Here is a 19,923-nt window from a genome sequence, read left to right on the forward strand (position 1 = left end):
GTCGTTGACTCTGCAAAAATCCAGGCCCAAGTCTCATTTGCTGATAATCCGTGCTTGCTCACCTACATTAACTCTCAGTCCAGCAACACTCTATTTTCAATTTCTCATTTTCAAGTTCAAATCTTTCCACATATCTCTGCAACTCTCCAAGAACCTCCAATTCTGCCCGCTTGCACATTCCCTATTTCCTTTGCTTGGTGGTTGTAACTTAAGCAATCTAGGCCCTAAGCTCTGTAGTTACCTCCTGAAACCACTCCACTTGTCTATTTAGGTAGGAATTAAAACCTTTTTTGATCAACATTCTTTCAGCTGTCCTAATGTCTCCTTCCTTAGCTCTGAGTCATCTGTTCATAAGCATCATCAGATCATAAGAAACAAGAGCAGGTCTAGGCCATTTGGCTCCTCGAGCCTGCTCGCGCATTCAGTACGATCATGGCTGACCTGATTAAGGCCTTAACTCCACTTTCCTGCCTGTCCCCCAAAAACAATTGATTTCCTTGTAGATCAAGAATCTCTCTAACTCAGCCCTGAATATATTCAATAACCCAGCCTCCACCCTCAGAGCAGAAATTCCTCCTCTCAGTCTTAAATGGGAGACCCCTTATTCTTAAACTGTGCTTCCTTGTTCTAAACTTCCCCGTATGGGAAAACATCCTCTCAGTATCTATCCTGTCAAACCCCCTCAGAATCTTGTTTGTTTCAATAAGATCACTTTCTCATTCTTTTAAACTCCAAAGAGCATAGGCCCAATCTTTGAACATAAGACAACCTCCTCATCCCAGGAATCAGCTGAGTGGACCTTCTTTGAACTGCTTCCAATGCAAGTATGTCCCTCCTTAAGTGAGGTGACCAAAACTGTACACAGTACTCTACAGTTGCACCAAGAATTCCTTAATTTTTATACTCCACCCCCTTACAATTACTTACTGTACCTGCCTGCTAACATTTTGTGCCTGAACGTATGCCTGTGGAGCAATAGGTTAAACTGCAAGTTGTTTTTTTTTCATATAACATGTCCAATTGCTGTCCTACATTTTAGAAATGTACAGAGCTCAAAATCGTATCACCCAGAACAAATGGATCTCTGCCTCCAAATGTGATGAATGTAGTTTAAAAAAAACCTGATAACTTGGAGTCCATGTTCTGTCTTTTTCTCTACCATCTGTTCCATGGCTGCATTTTTCTCAGGCTGCTTTATGAAATAACGCAGCCAAAAAAAAAAAATCACAACTGAACAAACACCCTGAATTTATGTAAGCCCTAATCTTAGCCATAATACTTGACTATATGTGGTGTTCATCCAAAACATTTGGCCAAGGCCTCAGGGACACCTTTAAACTTGTGTACAAATTTAGAAGGTTTGGTCCTCTCTCGGTCATCTCGCACCCTTAGTGCTTTGGCTACCTAACTAAAAACAGGCCAATTACCACACAAAAAAGCAAAGCACAGCAAGAGCCACTCAGATATGCTTGTTAATCGTAATGCTCAGTTGAAGTGTGTTTTTAGCTCAGAGGTTCATTCCAACAGAAGACGCACTGTTGGTTTCGATCAACAATTAAGACAGCAGATACTGCTTTCCGGGCACGATTCCTAGCCAACACTGCAACTGAGCTGATTACTGCTTTAACAGATGTAATTACTTAGAAGCAAATGAAATATAGCTAGTGACAGTGTTGTCACAAATACTAATTAGTAAGTGGCATTACTCTGCGAATTGTTATTTTTCTTTTGACCCATTTGAGGACTGAGCTTTGATAGCATGTTAGCCACAAGCCCATAGGCAAGGACACACAAAACACTAAAGCTGTGGATCTGTGTGGGGCAAGAAACGAAAAAAGAACAAGGCAACTTAAATAAGAAATCACCCATAAAATGTCAACCACAACAGCAATATACTCCCCCCGCACAAGCATATGAGTACAAGTGTTTTATAGGATAAACATTGCATTTTCACTCAAGTAAGATTTTAAATGTACCGCAGGGGCTTGAATCTCTCCTGTGTTTCTCGGTGACCACTCACTTGAAGTCAGAAGTCTGCGGGTTCAAGTTCCACCCAGAGATTTCTGTACCAAATCTAGGTCAACACTCCCAGTGCAAGTACTGAGGGGGTGCTGCATCACTGGAGGTGCCGTCATCAGATGCGATGTTAAACCTAGGCCTCATCCGCCTTCTCAGGTGGATATTAAAGATCTCATGGCACAACTTCGAAGAAGAGCAAGCTTGTTCTCCACAGTGCCTGCGCCAATATTTGCTCATCAATCAACTTCACTAAAACAGTTGATCTGGTCATTATCTCACATTGGTTATGGGATCTTGCTGTACGCAGTGATGGCCACATTTCAAAAGTGGCTGTAAATTGCTTTGAGATGCCCTGAGATTGTGAAAGGCATCAAAAAAATGAAAGCCACATAAATGTTCAAGAACTCCATACACAACTGCTCAAATTCCTAATGCAGCAGCAAGCAGCAAGTATGTGGACAAAGGAGAGCTAAAATAAACGGTCACTTAGGGTCCAAACGGCATAAGTGACCAGTCGTTTGGATGGGATAAACTCCAGCTCATCCAAAACTCTGCTGCCCATTTCTTTAAGCGAACCAAATCTTGCTCACCCATCACCTACTGACCTACATTGCCTCCTGGTCTGGCAAGAGTGTGAATTTGAAATTGTCACACGTTTTCAAATCCCTCCATGACCTCACCCCTCCCAACCTCTGTAACCTCCTCTGGCTCTACAATCCTCCGAGATCTCTGCCCTCCGCTAATTCCAGGCTCTTACGCATGCCTGATTTTAATCACTCCACTGCTGGCAACTGTGCCTTCACAATTCCATCCTTAACCTCTTGGCCTTGCTGCCTCTCTCAACGTTCCTTAAAACTTACCTCTTTGGCCAAGTTGCTGGTCATCTGTCCTAATATCTACTTACGTGTCTCGGTGTCAAAATTTATCTGATAACGCCCCTGTGAAGAGCCTTAGGATATTTTACTACTTAAAAGGAGCTATATAAATGCAAATTGTTGTTGATCCATTCTTGTTCCATGTATTTTTTGTCTGGTTTACAAAATAGTAAAAAAAAATTATGCTTCAGCAATTCACCAAAATTCCTGATTTGCACATAGGATTTCTTGTCAGATTTTATCAAAATTAACTATTCTTCATTAAGATGTTGCCTGAAATTATCATAATTGAGCACTGCCATCCATCATTTTACTACAGAAAACAAAACATGATATTTCGCAATTGCACCCTTCATGGGCTTTGTGACACACAGTTTATACTCAGAATGATCGTTTTTTTTGTCCCGATTTACTAAATTGTAATTCAAGGTTTCCAATTTACTGTCACATTTCAGAAACTAATTTCCATACACTTTTGCAAAGTAAGCGTAAGTGAATGAACAATTAATTCTACAAGTCACTCAGCGGATTAAATTGTGTTTGAACATGCAAGTGAAAACTGCATTCTACTGATGGGACTAACAAAAAAAATAACTTGTGCAAACTGAGAGGAAAAGGACAGGGGGAATACCACAAAATAAAACAGTCTACATGTTCATTGACAACCTAAGTTATGTTGTAAGGCTGGGCAAATTCCTCTGTTCCCCACACACACTAAACTGCCAGATTAATTTAGTACAGTCTGCTGAGATGATAGAACTGCAATAATGAAAACCCTCATATTAAATCATGAAATGCAATTAAACTGTTCTCGAGTCTGGGTAAACAATAAAGCCACCCACCTCCAATATTTTTCCAACATCTTGTGCCCTCTATTTTACGTTATTAGCAACACGCAATTTGTTCATTCCCACTGCTGACATCATCAATCATCACCTCCGGATATAAGCTGATCATAGAGGCTGAAGTGAGGATGAGCAGGACAAGTACTGATCCAACATGGTTGTAACCTCCACCTACTGCAAAAAAAATTAACTTAATTTTAAAACTGTCTTAAATTCCTATCTAAACCAGAATGTGAAAAAAGTCAGAGCAACAAGGATGGTTTACCTCAGCGCAGAGAAGGAAAAGGGGAGATTTAACAGAGGTGTTCAAATTTAGGAGGGATTTTGATAGATTCTCCCTATCAAGTCTATTTCCACTGGCAGCAGGGTCAGTAGGTAAAGGACACAAGTTTAAGATAATGGGCAAAAGCACAAGGACAAATAGAAATTCCAGCACAGAGATTTCCATTTTCCACACCAACCCTATCATGGAGCCTTCTAGGAGTGAAACCGTCAATTTCTCTTCTCTGGGTCTGTGTGCAGATTTTTTCCAACTTCACATTTGTTGGAAAGATATCAATATACGTACAAACATAGAAATTAAGAGGAGTAGGCCACTTGGCCCCGCTCCAGCGTTCAACAAGATCATGGTTTGTAACGTCATAATTGTAACATCAACCCCACGTTCCGGCCTACCGATAACCTTCCCCGCTTGTTAATCAAGAATCTATCTAGCTCTGCCTTAAAAATATTCAAAGACTCTGCTTCCACTGCCTTTTGAGGAAGTGTTCCAAAGACTCAGAAAAAAAATTCTCCTCATCTGTGTCTTAAATGAGCAACCCCTTATTTTGAAACAGTGACTCCTAGTTCTAGATTCTCCCACAAGAGGACACATCCTCTCCACATCCACCCTGTCAAGGCCCCTCAGGATCTTATATGTTTCAATCAAGTCACCTCTTAATCTTCTAAACTCCAGGGGATACAAGACTAGCTTGTCCAACATTTCCTCATAAGACAACCTGCCGATTCTTGGTATTAGTCTAGTAAATCTTCTCTGAACTACTTCTAATGCATTTACATCTTTTCTTAAATAAGGAGACCAATACTGTACACAGTACTCCAGATGTAGCCTCGCCAGTGCCCTGTACAACTGAAGCATAATCTTGCTACTTATGCATTCAATTCCCTTCGTAATAAACACTAACGTTCTATTAGCTTTCCTAATTATTTGCTGTATCTGCATACTAGTCTTTTGTGATTCATACACTAAGACATCCAGATCCCTCTGCGTCTCAGAGCTCTGCAATGCATACATTTAAATAATATGCTTTTTTTTTTATTATTCCTGCCAAAATGGACAATTTCACATTTGCCCATATTATACTCCAATTGCCAGATATTTGCCCACTCACTTAACCTATGTCCCTTTGTAGCCTCCCTATGTCCTCTCCACATCTTATTTTCCTACCTATCTTTATGTCATCAGCAAACTTAGCAACCATACCTTCGGTCCCTTCAGCCAAGTCATGTAAATAAATTGTAAAAAGTTGAGGCCCCAGCACTGATCCATGTGGTACACCACTCGCTACATCCTGCCAACCAGAAACCAATGTCACCCCCTACACCATGATCTGGAATCTTCAGGCAAGTTCCCTCTAGAAAGAAAGAACTTGCATTTCTATAGCATCTTTCACGACATCAGAGCCAATGAAGTACTTCTGATATGTTGTTCCTCCTGCACTGTAAGAAATGCAGCAGCCAATTTGTGCACAGCAAACTCCCACAAACAGCAGTGGGATAATGGCCAGAAAATCAGTGGATTTTTTTTTAAAGTGATGTTGGTTGTGGAAAAAACGCTGGTCATGAATCCACGAAGATTTCCACAGCTCTTCTTCGAAATAGTGCTCCAAAGAGGTGGTACATGGGGCCTTGGTTTAACATCTCATCTGAAAGGCAGCACGTGGAGTGCCTGCTTAGATTTTACACTTATATCCCTTGAGTGGGACTTGAAATCGCAAACTTCTGACTCGGGGCGAGAGTGCTACTCACTTAGTCACGTCTGACAAGCAGAATACAGCAACTCAATTTGCCACACCAAAGGCAGGTACAAAAACTAGTTGAACTCTGTGATGTCCTTAATGGGACAGACTGTCACAGCACACAAACAATACAGTTGGCCCATCAATTCCACACCAGCACTTTTCTCCACAAGCCAGCCAATGCCATTCACCTGCTCATGCTTTACACCCTTTTAACAATCATCTTTTGCAAGCAACAATCTAATTCCTGTTGAGCCAATTTATGGGGCATGACGAGCCACAATGGGCTGAATGGCCTACTCCTGTTCCTATGGGCAGAATTTTCCCCCAGTCAGGGGGGAAGTTGATAGGTGGGCGCGACGCCATTTTACGTGGGCGGGCCAATTAGAGCCCGCCCAGCGTGACGTCTGCAGGGAAGCGCTATGCGCTCCCTGTGCAGGTGGGGGGGGGGGGGGGGGGGATGCCTAAAATCGAGAGTGCACTCTTTCACGCACGCGCACACAAGAGCGCACTCATCTCCCTGAGGCTAAGTGCAGCCTCAGGGAAATCACCTCTACTTTCAAAAATATTAAAAATAGCAAAAAAAGAATTCCTGTACATGTCCCCTCATGTGACAATGTCGCATGAGTTGGGACATGTTCATAATTTCCAAAAAAACTTTATTAAAATTTTTAAAACCCTACATGAAACCTCACCCCACCTGTGGATGAGGTTTCATGTTTTTTCTACTTCTTGCCAGGGCTCCTGGCCTGCCCACCAACCTTAAGGTTGGACGGGCAGGTCCACTAATTACTTTAATTGATCTGTCAATGGCCTCAATTGGCCATTGACAGGTCGGCGGGTGCGCAGCTGATTTTGCTGCACCCCCGCCTTCCTGAAAATTTCAATGGGGCGTGGTGACGTCGGGAGTTCCGCCCAACGTCATTTTACGTGTCGGCGAGCGGGCCCCGCTCCCGCTCGCAGATAGTAAAATCTTGCCCTATGTTCCTATAATTTTTCAAATGGCAGAGTTTCCTGCCCCGCCACAAAAAAACATTTCAGCCGCCCCATAGCCAGTTAATGGTCCACGGAGCTCTATATGTATGGAGATGGACTTTCACCCCTCACTCATGTCTCACCTCAGAGCTGTCAGCCAATCTGATTGGCCAGCAGCTCCCTGGTCTCGGCAACATTACAGGGAGTGGCAGCCAATGCTGGGACGACAGGCAGTCTCCAGATTCTAAGTGCTATGAGCCCAGGACAAATAACTATGGAGGCTCGCGGTAAGGGCAAGAGGGAAGGCCCTGGGGATCAGGCTGGAAAAGCCAGCAGTGGGAGGGAGCACCTGGGAGGACAGACCTCGGGTGGGGATGTCCTGATCACGAAAGGGTGCCAGTGATGGAGGCGACCCCCCCACCCCTCTTCCCTGCCTGAGGAGCTTAATCTGCCAGGCTCCCCCCTGGCCCCTGCCTTCCTCCTGGTGGCCTCACAATTGGTCACTTAAAGGCCCCAATTGCGGCGAAAGCAATGGGTTTTGCCCGCCCCCTGTAAAATCTCTGACATGTCAGGGGTGGACGAGTAGGCAGCGGGGAAGTCACCTGGTGAATTTTACAAAGGCCCCGTCCTGCAAACCTGCCAACGGGGGCCTCTTAAACTGTGCCCATGGATTCTGTATGAACAACAGTCTATGGCAGAGAATTCTAAATTCAACTCTCCTGGTAATTTGTGCCCATCTTCTCAGTGACTAGTGGGTACAGTTCAATTTATCAGGGCACCTCAAAATCTTGAAGACTGCTTACCCTTCTCAGCTCCAGTGAACAAGGAAGGCCCAATTTCTCAAGTTGGCCTTCACTGCTGGAGCGCACCCCACCCCCTTTCCCTTGACTGTGATGGACACCATTGCCATTGGTTTTTAAGTGCACCAAGTTCATTTAAGTTATATATGTTGATGCTCGCTGGCTTCTAAACTACACTGAGCCAAGAACAAGATGGCAAAGATGGATGGAAAAGATGACATTGGACTCCCATGGTTTCAGAACAAGCTTGGCCTCACTTGTCACTGAAGGGGGTCGATGACTCCACAAATATTATTGTAAGCATGTGATCACTTGACTGAAGGGGCAATTTGAGGAGTGCAATTTTTTTTTGAAACACATACAATATAACGTGCCTCACTTCCATGGCCCAGCTTTTGAGGTCAGCAGTAAAATGACAGCACTCATTGCTGATCTCAAAGAAAGCTGCCGACAAAGATCTATGGAGCCTTTCCCAAGGTGAATTTCATTCTGGCACCAGTAATAGGAGATCTCCTGTCCCCCTTGTCATCAAGCAGCCACCCACTTTGAAGAATTCTCACAGACAGCAAACCAAGAAATAACAGACAGGTTTTATCATCTGCTTTTTATAATTTTATAGGAAGTGAAATAAAGATTGGGAGTGCATATAGTGTTGTGGTAGAAGCTGAAATATCGTAACCAAAATTTAAAAATACAATTATCTTTAAAAATCTGTGAAATTATCATGAAATGGAGAAATTTGACAACGCACAAATATAAATTTACTTTTGGGGCGTGAGGGGCTGTTCAGAAATAATTATGGTTTAGCATAATATTAAAAGCTCAGTTACACTTAATTCAGCTAATCATTTAAAGGGTAAAAGCAAAATACTGCGGATGCTGGAAATCTGAAACAAAAACAGAAAATGCTGGGAAAACTCAGCAGGTCTAACAGCATCTGTGGAGAGAAAAACAGAGTTGACATTTCCATATGACTTCTTCAGAGCTAAAGGGAAGTAAAAATATGATTAAATTTATACTGTTTAAGTGGGGAGCGGGGGGGCCGTGGAGCAGGTGAAGCTGGATAGAAGGCCAATGATAGGTGGGGGCAAAGGAGAGATTGACAAAGATGTCATGAACAAAAGGACAAAGAGGATGTTAATGGTGGTGGTAAGGGCTAAAGGAGGTGCTGATAGTGGCATTAAGGTAAGAAAACAGAATGTGATAATAGCAGGACAAGGGTAAGCACTCTGAAAAGAACAACATGAACAAGTAACAGGTGGCCCTAGTGGGGGTGGGGTGGGGTGGGGGAGAGGACAGTGGTGGGGGAAAAAGAATGAAAATAGGATAAAAGGTGGGGATAAAACAATGAATAAATAAAAATAAAAGTAAGTGGATAAAAATAATAAAAAAGAATATTGAGAAAAGGGGGTAAAGAAGGGGTGAGCATAGAGGATAGAATTCATGGTCTGAAGTTGTTGAACTCAATGTTAAGTCCAGAAGGCTGTGAAGTGCCTAATCGGAAGATGAGGTGCTGTTCCTCCAGTTTGCTTTGGGCTTCACTGGAATTTTGCAGCAGGCCAAGGACAGACATGTGGGCATGACAGCAGGGTGGTGTGTTGAAATGGCAAGCGACAGGAAGGTCTGGGTCATGCTTGCGGAGAGACCAAAGGTGTTCCGCAAAGCGGTCACCCAGTCTGCATTTGGTCTCTCCAATGTAAAGGAGACCGCATTGGGAGCAGCGAATGCAGTAGATATGTCTTCCTTCTTCCTTAACCGAGATTTCCCACCCACTGTGGTTGACAGGGCCCTCAACCGTGTCCAACCCATCTCCCACGCCTCTGCCCTCACACCTTCCTCTCCCTCCCAGAACCATGATAGGGTCCCCCTTGTCCTCACTTTTCACCCCACCAGCCTCCGCATTCAAAGGATCATCCTCCGCCCTTTCTGCCAACTCCAGCATGATGCCACCACCAAACACACCTTCCCCTCACCCCTCGTGTTGGCATTCTGTCGGGACAATTCACTCCTCCATCAACCCCAACACCTCATCTCCTTCCCAAGGCACCTTCCCATGCAATCGCAGAACGTGCAACACCTGCCCCTTTACCTCCTCCCTCCTCACCATCCAAGGGCCCAAACACCCCTTTCAGGTAAAGCAGCGCTTCACTTGCACCTCCTTTAATTCGGTCTACTGCATTTGCTGCTCCCAGTGCAGTCTCCTCACGTTAGAGACACCAAATGCAGACTGGGTGACTGCTTTGCGGAACACCTTCAGTCTGTCCGCAAGCATGACCCAGACCTGCCTGTCGCTTGCCATTTCAACACACCATCCTTGGCCTGCTGCAATGTTCCAGTGAAGCCCAACGCAAACTAGAGGAACAGCACCTCATCTTCTCATTAGGCACTTTACAGCCTTCCAGACTTAACATTGAGCTCAACAAATTCAGACCTTGAAATCTCGTCTCTATCCTCACCCTTTTTTTAACCCCCTTTTTTAATATTCATTTTTATTTTTTTATTTTTATTCACTTATTTTTATTTTTTATTTATTTTCGTTCATTTATTCATTATTTTGTCCCCAACTTTTATCCTATTTTCAATCTTTCTTCCCCACCACCATCCCCTCTCCCCACCCCACTCAGGGCAATCTGTTACTTGTTCATGTTGTTCTTTTCAGAGTGCTTACCCTTGTCCTGCTATTATCACATTCTGCTTTCTTACCTTAATGCCACTATCAGCACCTCCTTTAGCCCTTCCCACTACCATTAACACTCCCTTTGTCCTTTTGTTCATGACATCTTTGTCAATCTGTCCTTTGCCCCCACCTATCGCTTGTTTTCTATCCAGCTTCACCTGCTCCACCCCCCCTTAAACAGTATAAATTTCATCACATTTTTACTTCTCTTTAGCTCTGAAGAACAGTCATACAGACTGGAACCGTTAACTCTGTTTTTCTCTCCACAGATGCTGTTAGGCCTGTTGAGTTTTTTCAGCATTTTATGTTTTTGTTTCAATCTTTTGAAGGGTTTTATAGTGATTATGACAGCGTAATGGTAGGAGTTCATGTCAATTCAGTGATTTCCAATTGATTTCCAATCTGCGAGGGCTTCAACAGCACATCTTGTGGACGATAAGGGAATCATTGACAGTAACATTTGCGCCACACAAGTGCCAGGCAATGGCCATCTCCAACAAGAGAGAATCTAACCATCTCCCAGGAAATTCAATGGCATTACCATCACTGAATCCCTCACAATCATTCTGGGGGTTACCACTGACCAGAAACTGAACTGGGCCAGCCATATAAATACTGTGACTACAAGAGCAGGTCAAGTTTGGGAATTCTGCAGTGAGTAACTCATCCCCTGACTCCCCAAAGCTTGTCCACCATCGACAAGGCACCAAGTCAGGAGTGAGATGGAATATTCTCAACTTGCCTGGATGAGTGCAGCTCCAACAACACTCAAGAAGCTGGACACCATCCAGGACAAAGCAGCCCGCTTGATTGGCAACCCATCCACCACCAACAGTGGCAACAGTGTATACCATCTACAAGATGCACTGCAGCAATCCCAAGGCTCCTTCGACAGCACCTTCTGAACCTGTGACCTCTGCCACCTCAAAGAGCAGCAGATACATGGGAACACCACCACCTGCAGGTTGCCCTCCAAGCCACATACCATCCTGACTTGGAACTATATCACCGTTCCTTCAGTGTCAAAATCCTGGCACTCCCTCCGTAACAGCACTGTGGGTGCACCTACACCACATGGACTACAGCGATTCAAGAGGGGGGCTCAGCACTACATTCTCAAGGGCAATTAGGGATGGGCAATAAATGCTGGCTTAGTCAGCGACGCCCACACCGCATGAAAGAATTTTTAAAAATTTCTGGTTTTCTGTGTTTACACACGTGTTTGGACTCCCGAAATTGCTGTCAGTTTCACAGAACATTGAGGAAGAACTCTTGGCAGTTTCATCAACTGTAAAATCCAGGCCCACATGAACTTTGTTAGAAACTAAAAGTCATTCAATTAAAACAAATTCATTTATTCAATTCTGAGTTTTGGGCACTCATCTATTTGGTTGGAAGCTAAAATTCTGAGCTACCATAAGTTACATACATGCCAGATTCCAACATTTGACACAAGAGAAGCATTACAATGAAATTCATGCAACAAACTGATTTTCCCCAGTTGATTTCAGCACAGGCATAAAAATAAAATGACTGCCCTTGCCCAAGCAGAATGTGACTCCCAGAGCATTTCCAATATTTAATCAGTTTTGTTTTCACCATAAGATGTTTGAGGTCTTCGTTGCCATGCCAGGTTCATACTGTAGTTCACAGATGTTTCTGTCTAAACGATGATAAATGTATTACAAAGCAGGAATATACAAACTTAAAAATCACCCAGCCATACAGACGCCTCTTTAAACTGCTGCCTCTCTCTGGTCCAGTCTTGACCTATTTCAATACTATTAAAAAATGTAGACATTGGAGATTTTCTCAAAAATATTGCATCTTTCTTGTAGTTCCAAATTCTGGATAGGTCAACAACAGTGTTCAAAGCCATAATAAATCTAAATATTGAAGATTACTGTGGTCTTTAAGCCAACTTTAGACAAAGAACAAGGTGAAATCAGGACAAGATTATTTAATTGCACCATAAATTCTGGGCTGAATGAGTAAATACACCATGTGGTGTGCTAGATTTCATCACGCTTGCAGGACTGTGTAGAGTTTTGGGGTTGGATTTTCCTGCAGGCTCAGAAAAAAATGTCCTGCGCACTTTTGCACCTTCCAAAATGCACATTTCGGGCTTTGCCCGAGACTTTTGTCTTTCCCCAAAGGGATCAGGTTAGCAGTGCATTTTGTGAGCTGCGACTGAGTCTGCAAGGAGTGTGGGTGCCGAGGCGGTCTGGTTAGAAGGCCCGGCTCAGTTCTCCAGCACAGAAACCCAGCTCCCAACATCAATTAAAGGTGTCTTAACCCTCACCCCTCACCCTCCCACCCACTCCCATTGAGACCTCATGCCTCCTTAGGTAGCCCGTGCCACCCCATACCCCCTCAGATCGCCCCATGCCATCCCATGCTCCCTCAGGTCTCCCATGCCACCCTATTCCACCCCAGGCTCTCTCAGATCACCCTTGCCATGCTATGCCACTTCAGGTCACCCATGGCACCCCACCATGCGATCCCATGCCCCGTCAGATCGTCCTTGACACCCCATGCTCCTCAGATTGCCCCCATGCTACCCTATGACCCTTCAAGTTACCCATGCTAACCTATGCCTCTTCAAGTCACCCAAGCAGCTCCCCATGCAACCCGCTATACAACTCATTACCCCTTCAGGTCGCCCTTGCTACCGTATACCCCCTAGATGATCCCCATGCTACCCAATGTTGCCCATGCCAATTCCCATGACACCCCAAGCCCCGTCAGGTTACCCATGCCACCCCATTCCACCCCATGTCCCCTCAGGTCATCCATGCTACCTCTATGCTCCCGTGCATCCTCCATTAGCAGTCACTATGTACATCCTCAGGAGTTGAGAAATAGCAATAGGAATTATTTTAAAATCATTGGAAATGAATTAAACCTCTAACAAGTTAATAAAACCCTGAATCCGCACCATCATTGATAATGAAAAGAAAAGTAACTATTACAGTGCAAAAAGTTGTAATACTTTAAGTGCCCATTAGATTTGTTAAAAATCAAGAAACCACAATTGTTCTTCAGCAAAGAAAAGCTAAGTTCAGCATTTTGCGACCTGATTCGCACCTCCATTGGGAAACAAAAATTCAGCCCCTGGTTTCCTTAACTATGGAACAGTGCTTGCTTTAGAGGGAGTGCAATGAAGGCTCACTAAACTAATTCTTGGGATGAGGTGAGATTGAGTAGACTGGGCCTATATTCCTGAAGGTTTAGACCAATAAGAGGAATTGGATTGAAACATATACAATACTTAAGGAGCATGACACGGTATATGTTTGGAGGGTGTTTTTCCTGGCTGGAGAGTCCAGAATGATCTCAGAAAAAGGAGTCGGCCATCTAGGATTGAGATAAGAAGAAATTTTGTCACTTGAAGTGTTGTGAATATCTGGAATTCTCTATCCCAGAGAACTGTTAATGCTCAGTCGTTCAGCATATTCAAGGTAGATTGAAATAATTTTGGATACCAAGGGAATCAAGGGATATGGGGTAAGGCAGGAAAGTGGAGTTGAGGCAGATGATCATATTGAATGGCAGAGCAGGGCCAAATGCCCTACTCTTGGCCCCATATATTATGTCCCTTTGTCTGATTTGAATGATCCAATTTCAACTGAAGAGATGAAGAAGACTTCTATGCTAAATTAGTGAGGGTGAGGGGGAAAACAGGGAAGAATTCTCTGATTGGAATTCCATATAAACTTCTAATTGAACACACACAGCTGTAATGTCCCACTCTCCCATGAGGAGAAATCGAACCAACATCTACTCTCTAGCTCATGCATGAGGAATGGCTAATAATATCGTTTATTGACAGTGGAGTGGTGCTGGCACCCATGGAATGTCCTCTGAAGAAACGCACCATCACGTTTTCAGGGCAACTAGGGTTGAGGAATAAATGGGGCCTTGTCGGTGTAAGCCAGATTTGAAATAACACTTAATTCCTCTCCTGAAGACACTGGTATATGATTCCACAAGGGCTACTTGCTAAATTTCTGCTTAGAAGTAAGGTAATACAACAACTTGCATTTATATAGTGCCTGAAACATAGTAAAGAAAATCCCAAGGAATGCTTTCAAACAAAATTTGATACCAATCTCAGAGGGTTGTGGGGCTGAGATTTGGAGGAACAAGGCCACGGAGAAACTTGAAAACAAGGAGAAAAATGTTAAAATCGAAGTGTTTCCAGAGTGACACAGCTAATGGATGAACTTCACTTAATGTGAATGAGAATATAGACAGCAGGGTTTTGGCAAAAGCTCAAGTTTATGGAGGGTGGAAGATTGGAGACCAGCCAGGACAAAATTGGAGTAGCCTAGAGTTAACAAACGTATGAATGAAAGTTTCAGCAGATGATGAGCTGAGGTAGGACAATGTTGCGGAGGGATAAGTAGGCAGTCTTGTTGAAGGAGCAGATATGTAGTCAGAAGCTCATCGCAGGATCAAATCCATTGCAAAAACCAGACAGGCATTCTGTTGCAGTGATAAGGAACAACATAATTGGAAGTATTTTTAAGCACTCTACTTACAGCATAGCTGTAAAGAACCACCCAACTAAAATGAGAAATGGAGTGCATCACAATGTATCATTCACGATGATGGTCCAACAAACTGAAATTTAATCAACCATGATCTAATTCAATGCCAGAACTGGCTTGAAAGGCTGAATGGCTTGCTCCTGGTTCCTGCATACCAAAATTCGGGCAAAATGCATAATCTTACCTCTCCTGGGTGCAAGGTCACAACATGTGGTCTAGCTCCACGAAATCGAGGGAAGCGCTCCAAATCAGGGTTGACCACATTTACACTGCTGAAAATGCTAGACTCTTCATAAGGAATTCGACTGGGATACAGGAAGGAGGTGTCTTCGGGAGGGAAGAGATGCCATCTTTTTCTGTAAATATATATATTTTACAAATTTATTTTAATTAGTTCAATGAGAAAAATGTTGCATATAGTACATAAAAGTTTTTTTATTCATTCATTGGATGTGGGCATCACTGGCTATTGCCTGTCCCTAACTGCCCTTTCTCAGAGGGCAGTTAAGAGTCAACCACATTGCTGTGGGTCTGGAGTCACATGTAGGCCAGACCAAGTAAGGATGGTAGATTTCCTTCCCTAAAGGGCATTAGTGAACCAGATGGGTTTTTACAACAATCGACAATGGTTTCATGGTCATCATTAGATTCTTAGTCCCAGATTTTTATTGAATTCAAATTCCACCATCTGCCTTGGCGGGATTCGAACCCAGGCCCCAGAGCATTACCCTGGGTCTCTGGAATACTAGTCCAGTGATCATCTTAAAACTTCAGACTTACTATCCTATCTCTCAGAGCTGTGCATATTCGCTAGCTGGATGCAAACTTTCTACTAAGATTAGGGCCACCCTGACACTAGGACAGTCACTCAATTGTCCTTCCATCTGTGTAAGAGGCATCTGACTTCTGTTTGGCATCTCTCCACAGCAGCAGGATGAATGGGAACCTACAATCCTTAGTGCTGTAGTTTCCCACAATAATGTTTCAATTGCTGAAGAACTTCACCCCATATCCACTCCGTTCCCCCATCAAAATATACATTTAAATTGCTTATATTAAATTTTTTAAGGAATAAAGCAAACTTAGAAGAAGAAAATGTTCAGCTAAATAATATGGCTAGGAGATGTAAACAGAGAGGAGGGATAAAAAGGGATAGTTTCAAATCAAAAGGCTATAACTAGTGGAGTGCCTCAAGGATCAGTGCTGGGGCTTCAGCTTTTTACAATCTATATTAATGACTTCGGCAAAGAGACAAGGAGTAATGTATCGAAAAGTTTTCTGATGTTACATAGTTGGAAATGTAAGCTGTGAAAAGGACACAGAGGTTGCAAAGAGATATAGACAGGTTAAGTGAGTAGGGCCAAGGTGACAGATAGAGTATAATATGGGAAGTGTAGGGTTATTTACTTTGGTAGTAAGAATAGAAAAGCAGAATATTTTTTAAAAGGCATGAAACTTGTAAACGTTTTTGTTCAGGGAGACTTTGGTGCATTTGTACAAGGAACACAAAGTTAGCATGCAGGTACAGCAAGCAATTAGGAAGGCAAATAGTATGTTGGCCTTTATTGCAAGGGGACTGGAGTACAAGAGCAAGGGCTTTGATGAGACCACACCTGGAAATCACTGAAACTTACAGAAACAAAAAATGCTGGAAAAACTCAGCAGGTCTGACAGCATCTGTGGAGAGAAAGACAGAGTTAACGGTTCAAGTCCGTATGACTCTTCTTCAGAGCCCTTAACCGTTAACTCTGTCTTTCTCTCCACAGATGCTGTCAGACCTGCTGAGTTTTTCCAGCATTTTTTGTTTTTGTTTCAGATTTCCAGCATCCACAGTGTTTTGCCTTTATCATAGAAACTTACAGCACAGAAAGAGGCCATTCAGTCCATCGTGTCTGCACCGGTCAACAAGCAGCCACCCAGCCTAATCTCACTTTCCAGATCTTGGTCTGCAGCCTTGTAGGTGTGGCACTTCACATGCATATCCAAGTTCTAAATGTTATGAGGCTTTTGCCTCTACAACCCTTTCAGGCAATGAGTTCCAGATCGTCATCACTCTGAGTGAAACATTTTCCCTCACAGCCCCTCTAAACCTCCTAGTTCTTAACATAAATCCTTGCCCTCTAGTTATGGAGCACCCAATCAAGGGGAATAGCGCCCTCCTAACCACTCTGTCTTGATACCTTATAATTTTATACACTTCAATTAGGCCACCCCTTAGCCTCTTCTAATCCAAAGAAAACAGTTCTGGCCTATCCAAATTTTGAACATAACAAACTCTCAGTCCAGGCAGCATCCTCATAAATCTCCTCTGTCAGCTGTCCCTCAATTCGAGGATGATGCCTACTCAGGGTCATGAGTTTCAGCCAATTGTCCTCATGTGACTGAACAGGCTAATTCGCGAGCCACAGTTCTTCGGGCACATGGGACAGAATAACCTACGAGGTTGGGATCTGGAGCGCAAGGCGTGCTTCTATTTTTTTTTTGTTTCTCTGTTGCTGCTCTGCATCATCATCAAGACATTGTGACCCAAGTGATGCAGCTTGATGGACAAGCTGTCACCATTTTGAACAATTGGTAGCAAGCTTCTCCCTGTCATTGCCAAAGCTGCCGTGCTTCAAAGAGAGCTTCAGAGTGTCTGCGTTTCCTTTCTAAAGCGTTTCCTTTTGCCTCCTTGGAATATTGGCTATGTGAGAGTTGAGAAAAAATGACCTGTCGGGGAGGGGAGATGCTTTTCAGCTATCCGGACACGATGACCCATCAGCAATTTCCATTGTCACAGGACTGTAGGGAAGGTGTGATTGCACTAGAGAGGGTGGATCGCTACCTTGACATGGCCGACAGGCTTGTGCACTTCGACACACAGACTTCCTTCACCCTGTTCTGCCTTTGAGGGCTTTTTGGACCACACTTTGTCCGGCACTTCCCATAGACCTTGCCTCCATGGGTGGCCCTACCAGGAGGAAGGAGCTCCCGATGGCATCACTCAAGGGATCGCTGGAGTGCACAAGCCTCTCCACCATGTCAAGGTAGCGATCCTCAGAAGGTCTCCTCTGTACCCTCTCCAGTGCAATCACATCTTCCCTACAGTGCAGTGACCAGAACAGCACACAGTGGTGCAGCTGTGGCCAACCTAGCATTTTATACTGTTCCAGCATAACCTCCCAGCTCTTATGAAAAAAATGTTTTATGCCTCGGCCTATAAACTCAAGTATCCCATATGCCTGGAGTACTGTGTGCAATTTTGGACTCCATATCTAAGGAAAGATATACTTGCCTTGGAGGCAGATTGGCACTGGGATTAGAGGGTTGTCCTATAATGAAAGGCTGAACAAATGCTCTGAAGTTTAGAGGAATGAGAGGTGATCACATTGAAGATACAAGATTTTGAAGGGGCTAGTGGTGTTTTCCCTAACTGGAGAATCTAGGACATGGGACATATGGATAAGGGGCTGATCATTTAGGACTGAGGCGAAGAGAATTTTTTTCATTTAGAGGGTTGTGAATCTTTGTACTTGTCTACCCAGAGGACTGCAGATGCTCCATCGTTCAGTATATTCAAAGCTGACAGATTCTGATCGCTGAGAGAATTGAGGGATATGGAAAGAGGGCGGGAAGAGGAATTGAGGCAAAAGATCAGCGGTAATCAAACTGAATGGCAGAGCAGGCTCAAGCGGCCACGTGCTCTACTGCTGCTCCTATTTCATATGTTCTTATATTGCTTTTATACTTGAGCATCTAGTGTCGGCATCAAAGACTTCCAGCTCAGGTATCGCACAGAGTAAATTGCTCCTTATTGTCCTTGAGCCAAAAGCCTCAGAAGACCCAATGATCTTATTGTCACCTCCCACACCTTACTCAGAGTATGATTGACAATTTAAGTGTCAAATTACAGCAATTTTATGCTGTGGCTCCATGCTTACTATTTTCTGACTTACTTACTGCAAACTACATAAGGGAAACCTTCAGCCAATTAGTCTGGGCTGTATTTAAATCCAGGTCTCAACAGTGAATAGACAACATTCTAAACCATTGCACCAAGCTGTCACTGAACTGAAGAGATAATTGCTAAAAGCTGTTGATTTTCAGTAAATTACCTTTACAGCAAAGGAATAATTCTTCCAAAAGTCACGAGTTCGAGCATAAATTGCAGGTCTTTTTTTTTTAAATGAAGGTATATCATCAGGGAAGGGATAAATCAAGATACATGACCCACCTTTCAGCTGGAATAATGGTGCAAGACCAAAGGAACTGGGAATAAAATACATTATTTTGGTGAGGAAAGACGATGAATGGGAGAGAATGTTCCATCAGGTCGGCAGTGAGGTTCGAAAAGCATTATTATCCCATTATTTTGATCTCTTATAATGACTGTGACATGAAGTAAATGAGGATCATAAATGATTTAAATGATAAATATCTGCAGCTCAAAATGTATTCAGACTTTCTTCCCCTGCCTCAGCTTACATCAGCCTTGTTGCAGTTCAGTAAACATCCGTGTGCAGTGCTTCAGCTCGGTCACAAAACCAAGATAAATCTAGATAAATCTGCTGAATCTCTGCCAAAATTTCTAACCTCGTTTGTGACTTGGCACAAGAGGCAAGTCTAGCGGACAGTTTGAGATTGCTGGACACCTTAGGAACAAGTTTTTGTTTTGTTCACCGCCGCAAGATTTGAAACTTGAAAAACAATGATCCCTATATCTGGCTTCAAAGTCACCTTCCAAACTTGTACCGGGCCAGGTCGTTCAAACCAAACAACAGATGACCATTTTTTAGATTAACTTCTGCAATAGTTGCCCCTGATTTTGTTCAACCAAAACTAAATTACCAAACCTTTTGAACAGAGCAAGTCATGGGCTTGTTTCATAACAACAGCACTCCAGATGTATCTCCCACACGCCTATGGGACAAGGCCAAAGCTTCCTCACAGATGCAGTCATTTACAATGCATCTACTCACAAAACATTCAAAGTTGAAACAGATTCAGAATCTGAAAAGAGAGTATGAAGCCCTGGAGAAATTACATAAACCAAGCAGATTGTACACAATTTAGCTAAATCTGCAATGCCCGCTCTTCTAACAAGGCAGAACATTCTCTCATATAAAAACAGAAAGCGCTGGAAAAGCTCAACAGATCTGACAGCATCTGTGGAGAGAGAAGC

The 19,923-nt window shown here is 43.4% G+C and overlaps 1 protein-coding gene across 4 annotated transcripts in view; it reads right to left on the reverse strand.

Moving 5' to 3' along the window:
* The window catches only part of hspbap1 (hspb associated protein 1), an 82,234-nt gene that overhangs the window by 16,533 nt on the left and 45,778 nt on the right, over positions 1-19,923 (reverse strand). For all 4 annotated transcript variants that reach the window (XM_078552624.1, XM_078552626.1, XM_078552625.1 and 1 more), the window contains exon 5: positions 14,947-15,118. In XM_078552624.1, coding sequence (XP_078408750.1) covers positions 14,947-15,118 — 172 coding nt within the window. The remainder of the gene's footprint in view (positions 1-14,946; positions 15,119-19,923) is intronic.

This window comes from Cetorhinus maximus, chromosome 11 (genome assembly GCF_964194155.1).
Source record: "Cetorhinus maximus chromosome 11, sCetMax3.hap1.1, whole genome shotgun sequence".
In the NCBI taxonomy this organism is placed as follows: Eukaryota; Metazoa; Chordata; class Chondrichthyes; order Lamniformes; family Cetorhinidae; genus Cetorhinus; species Cetorhinus maximus.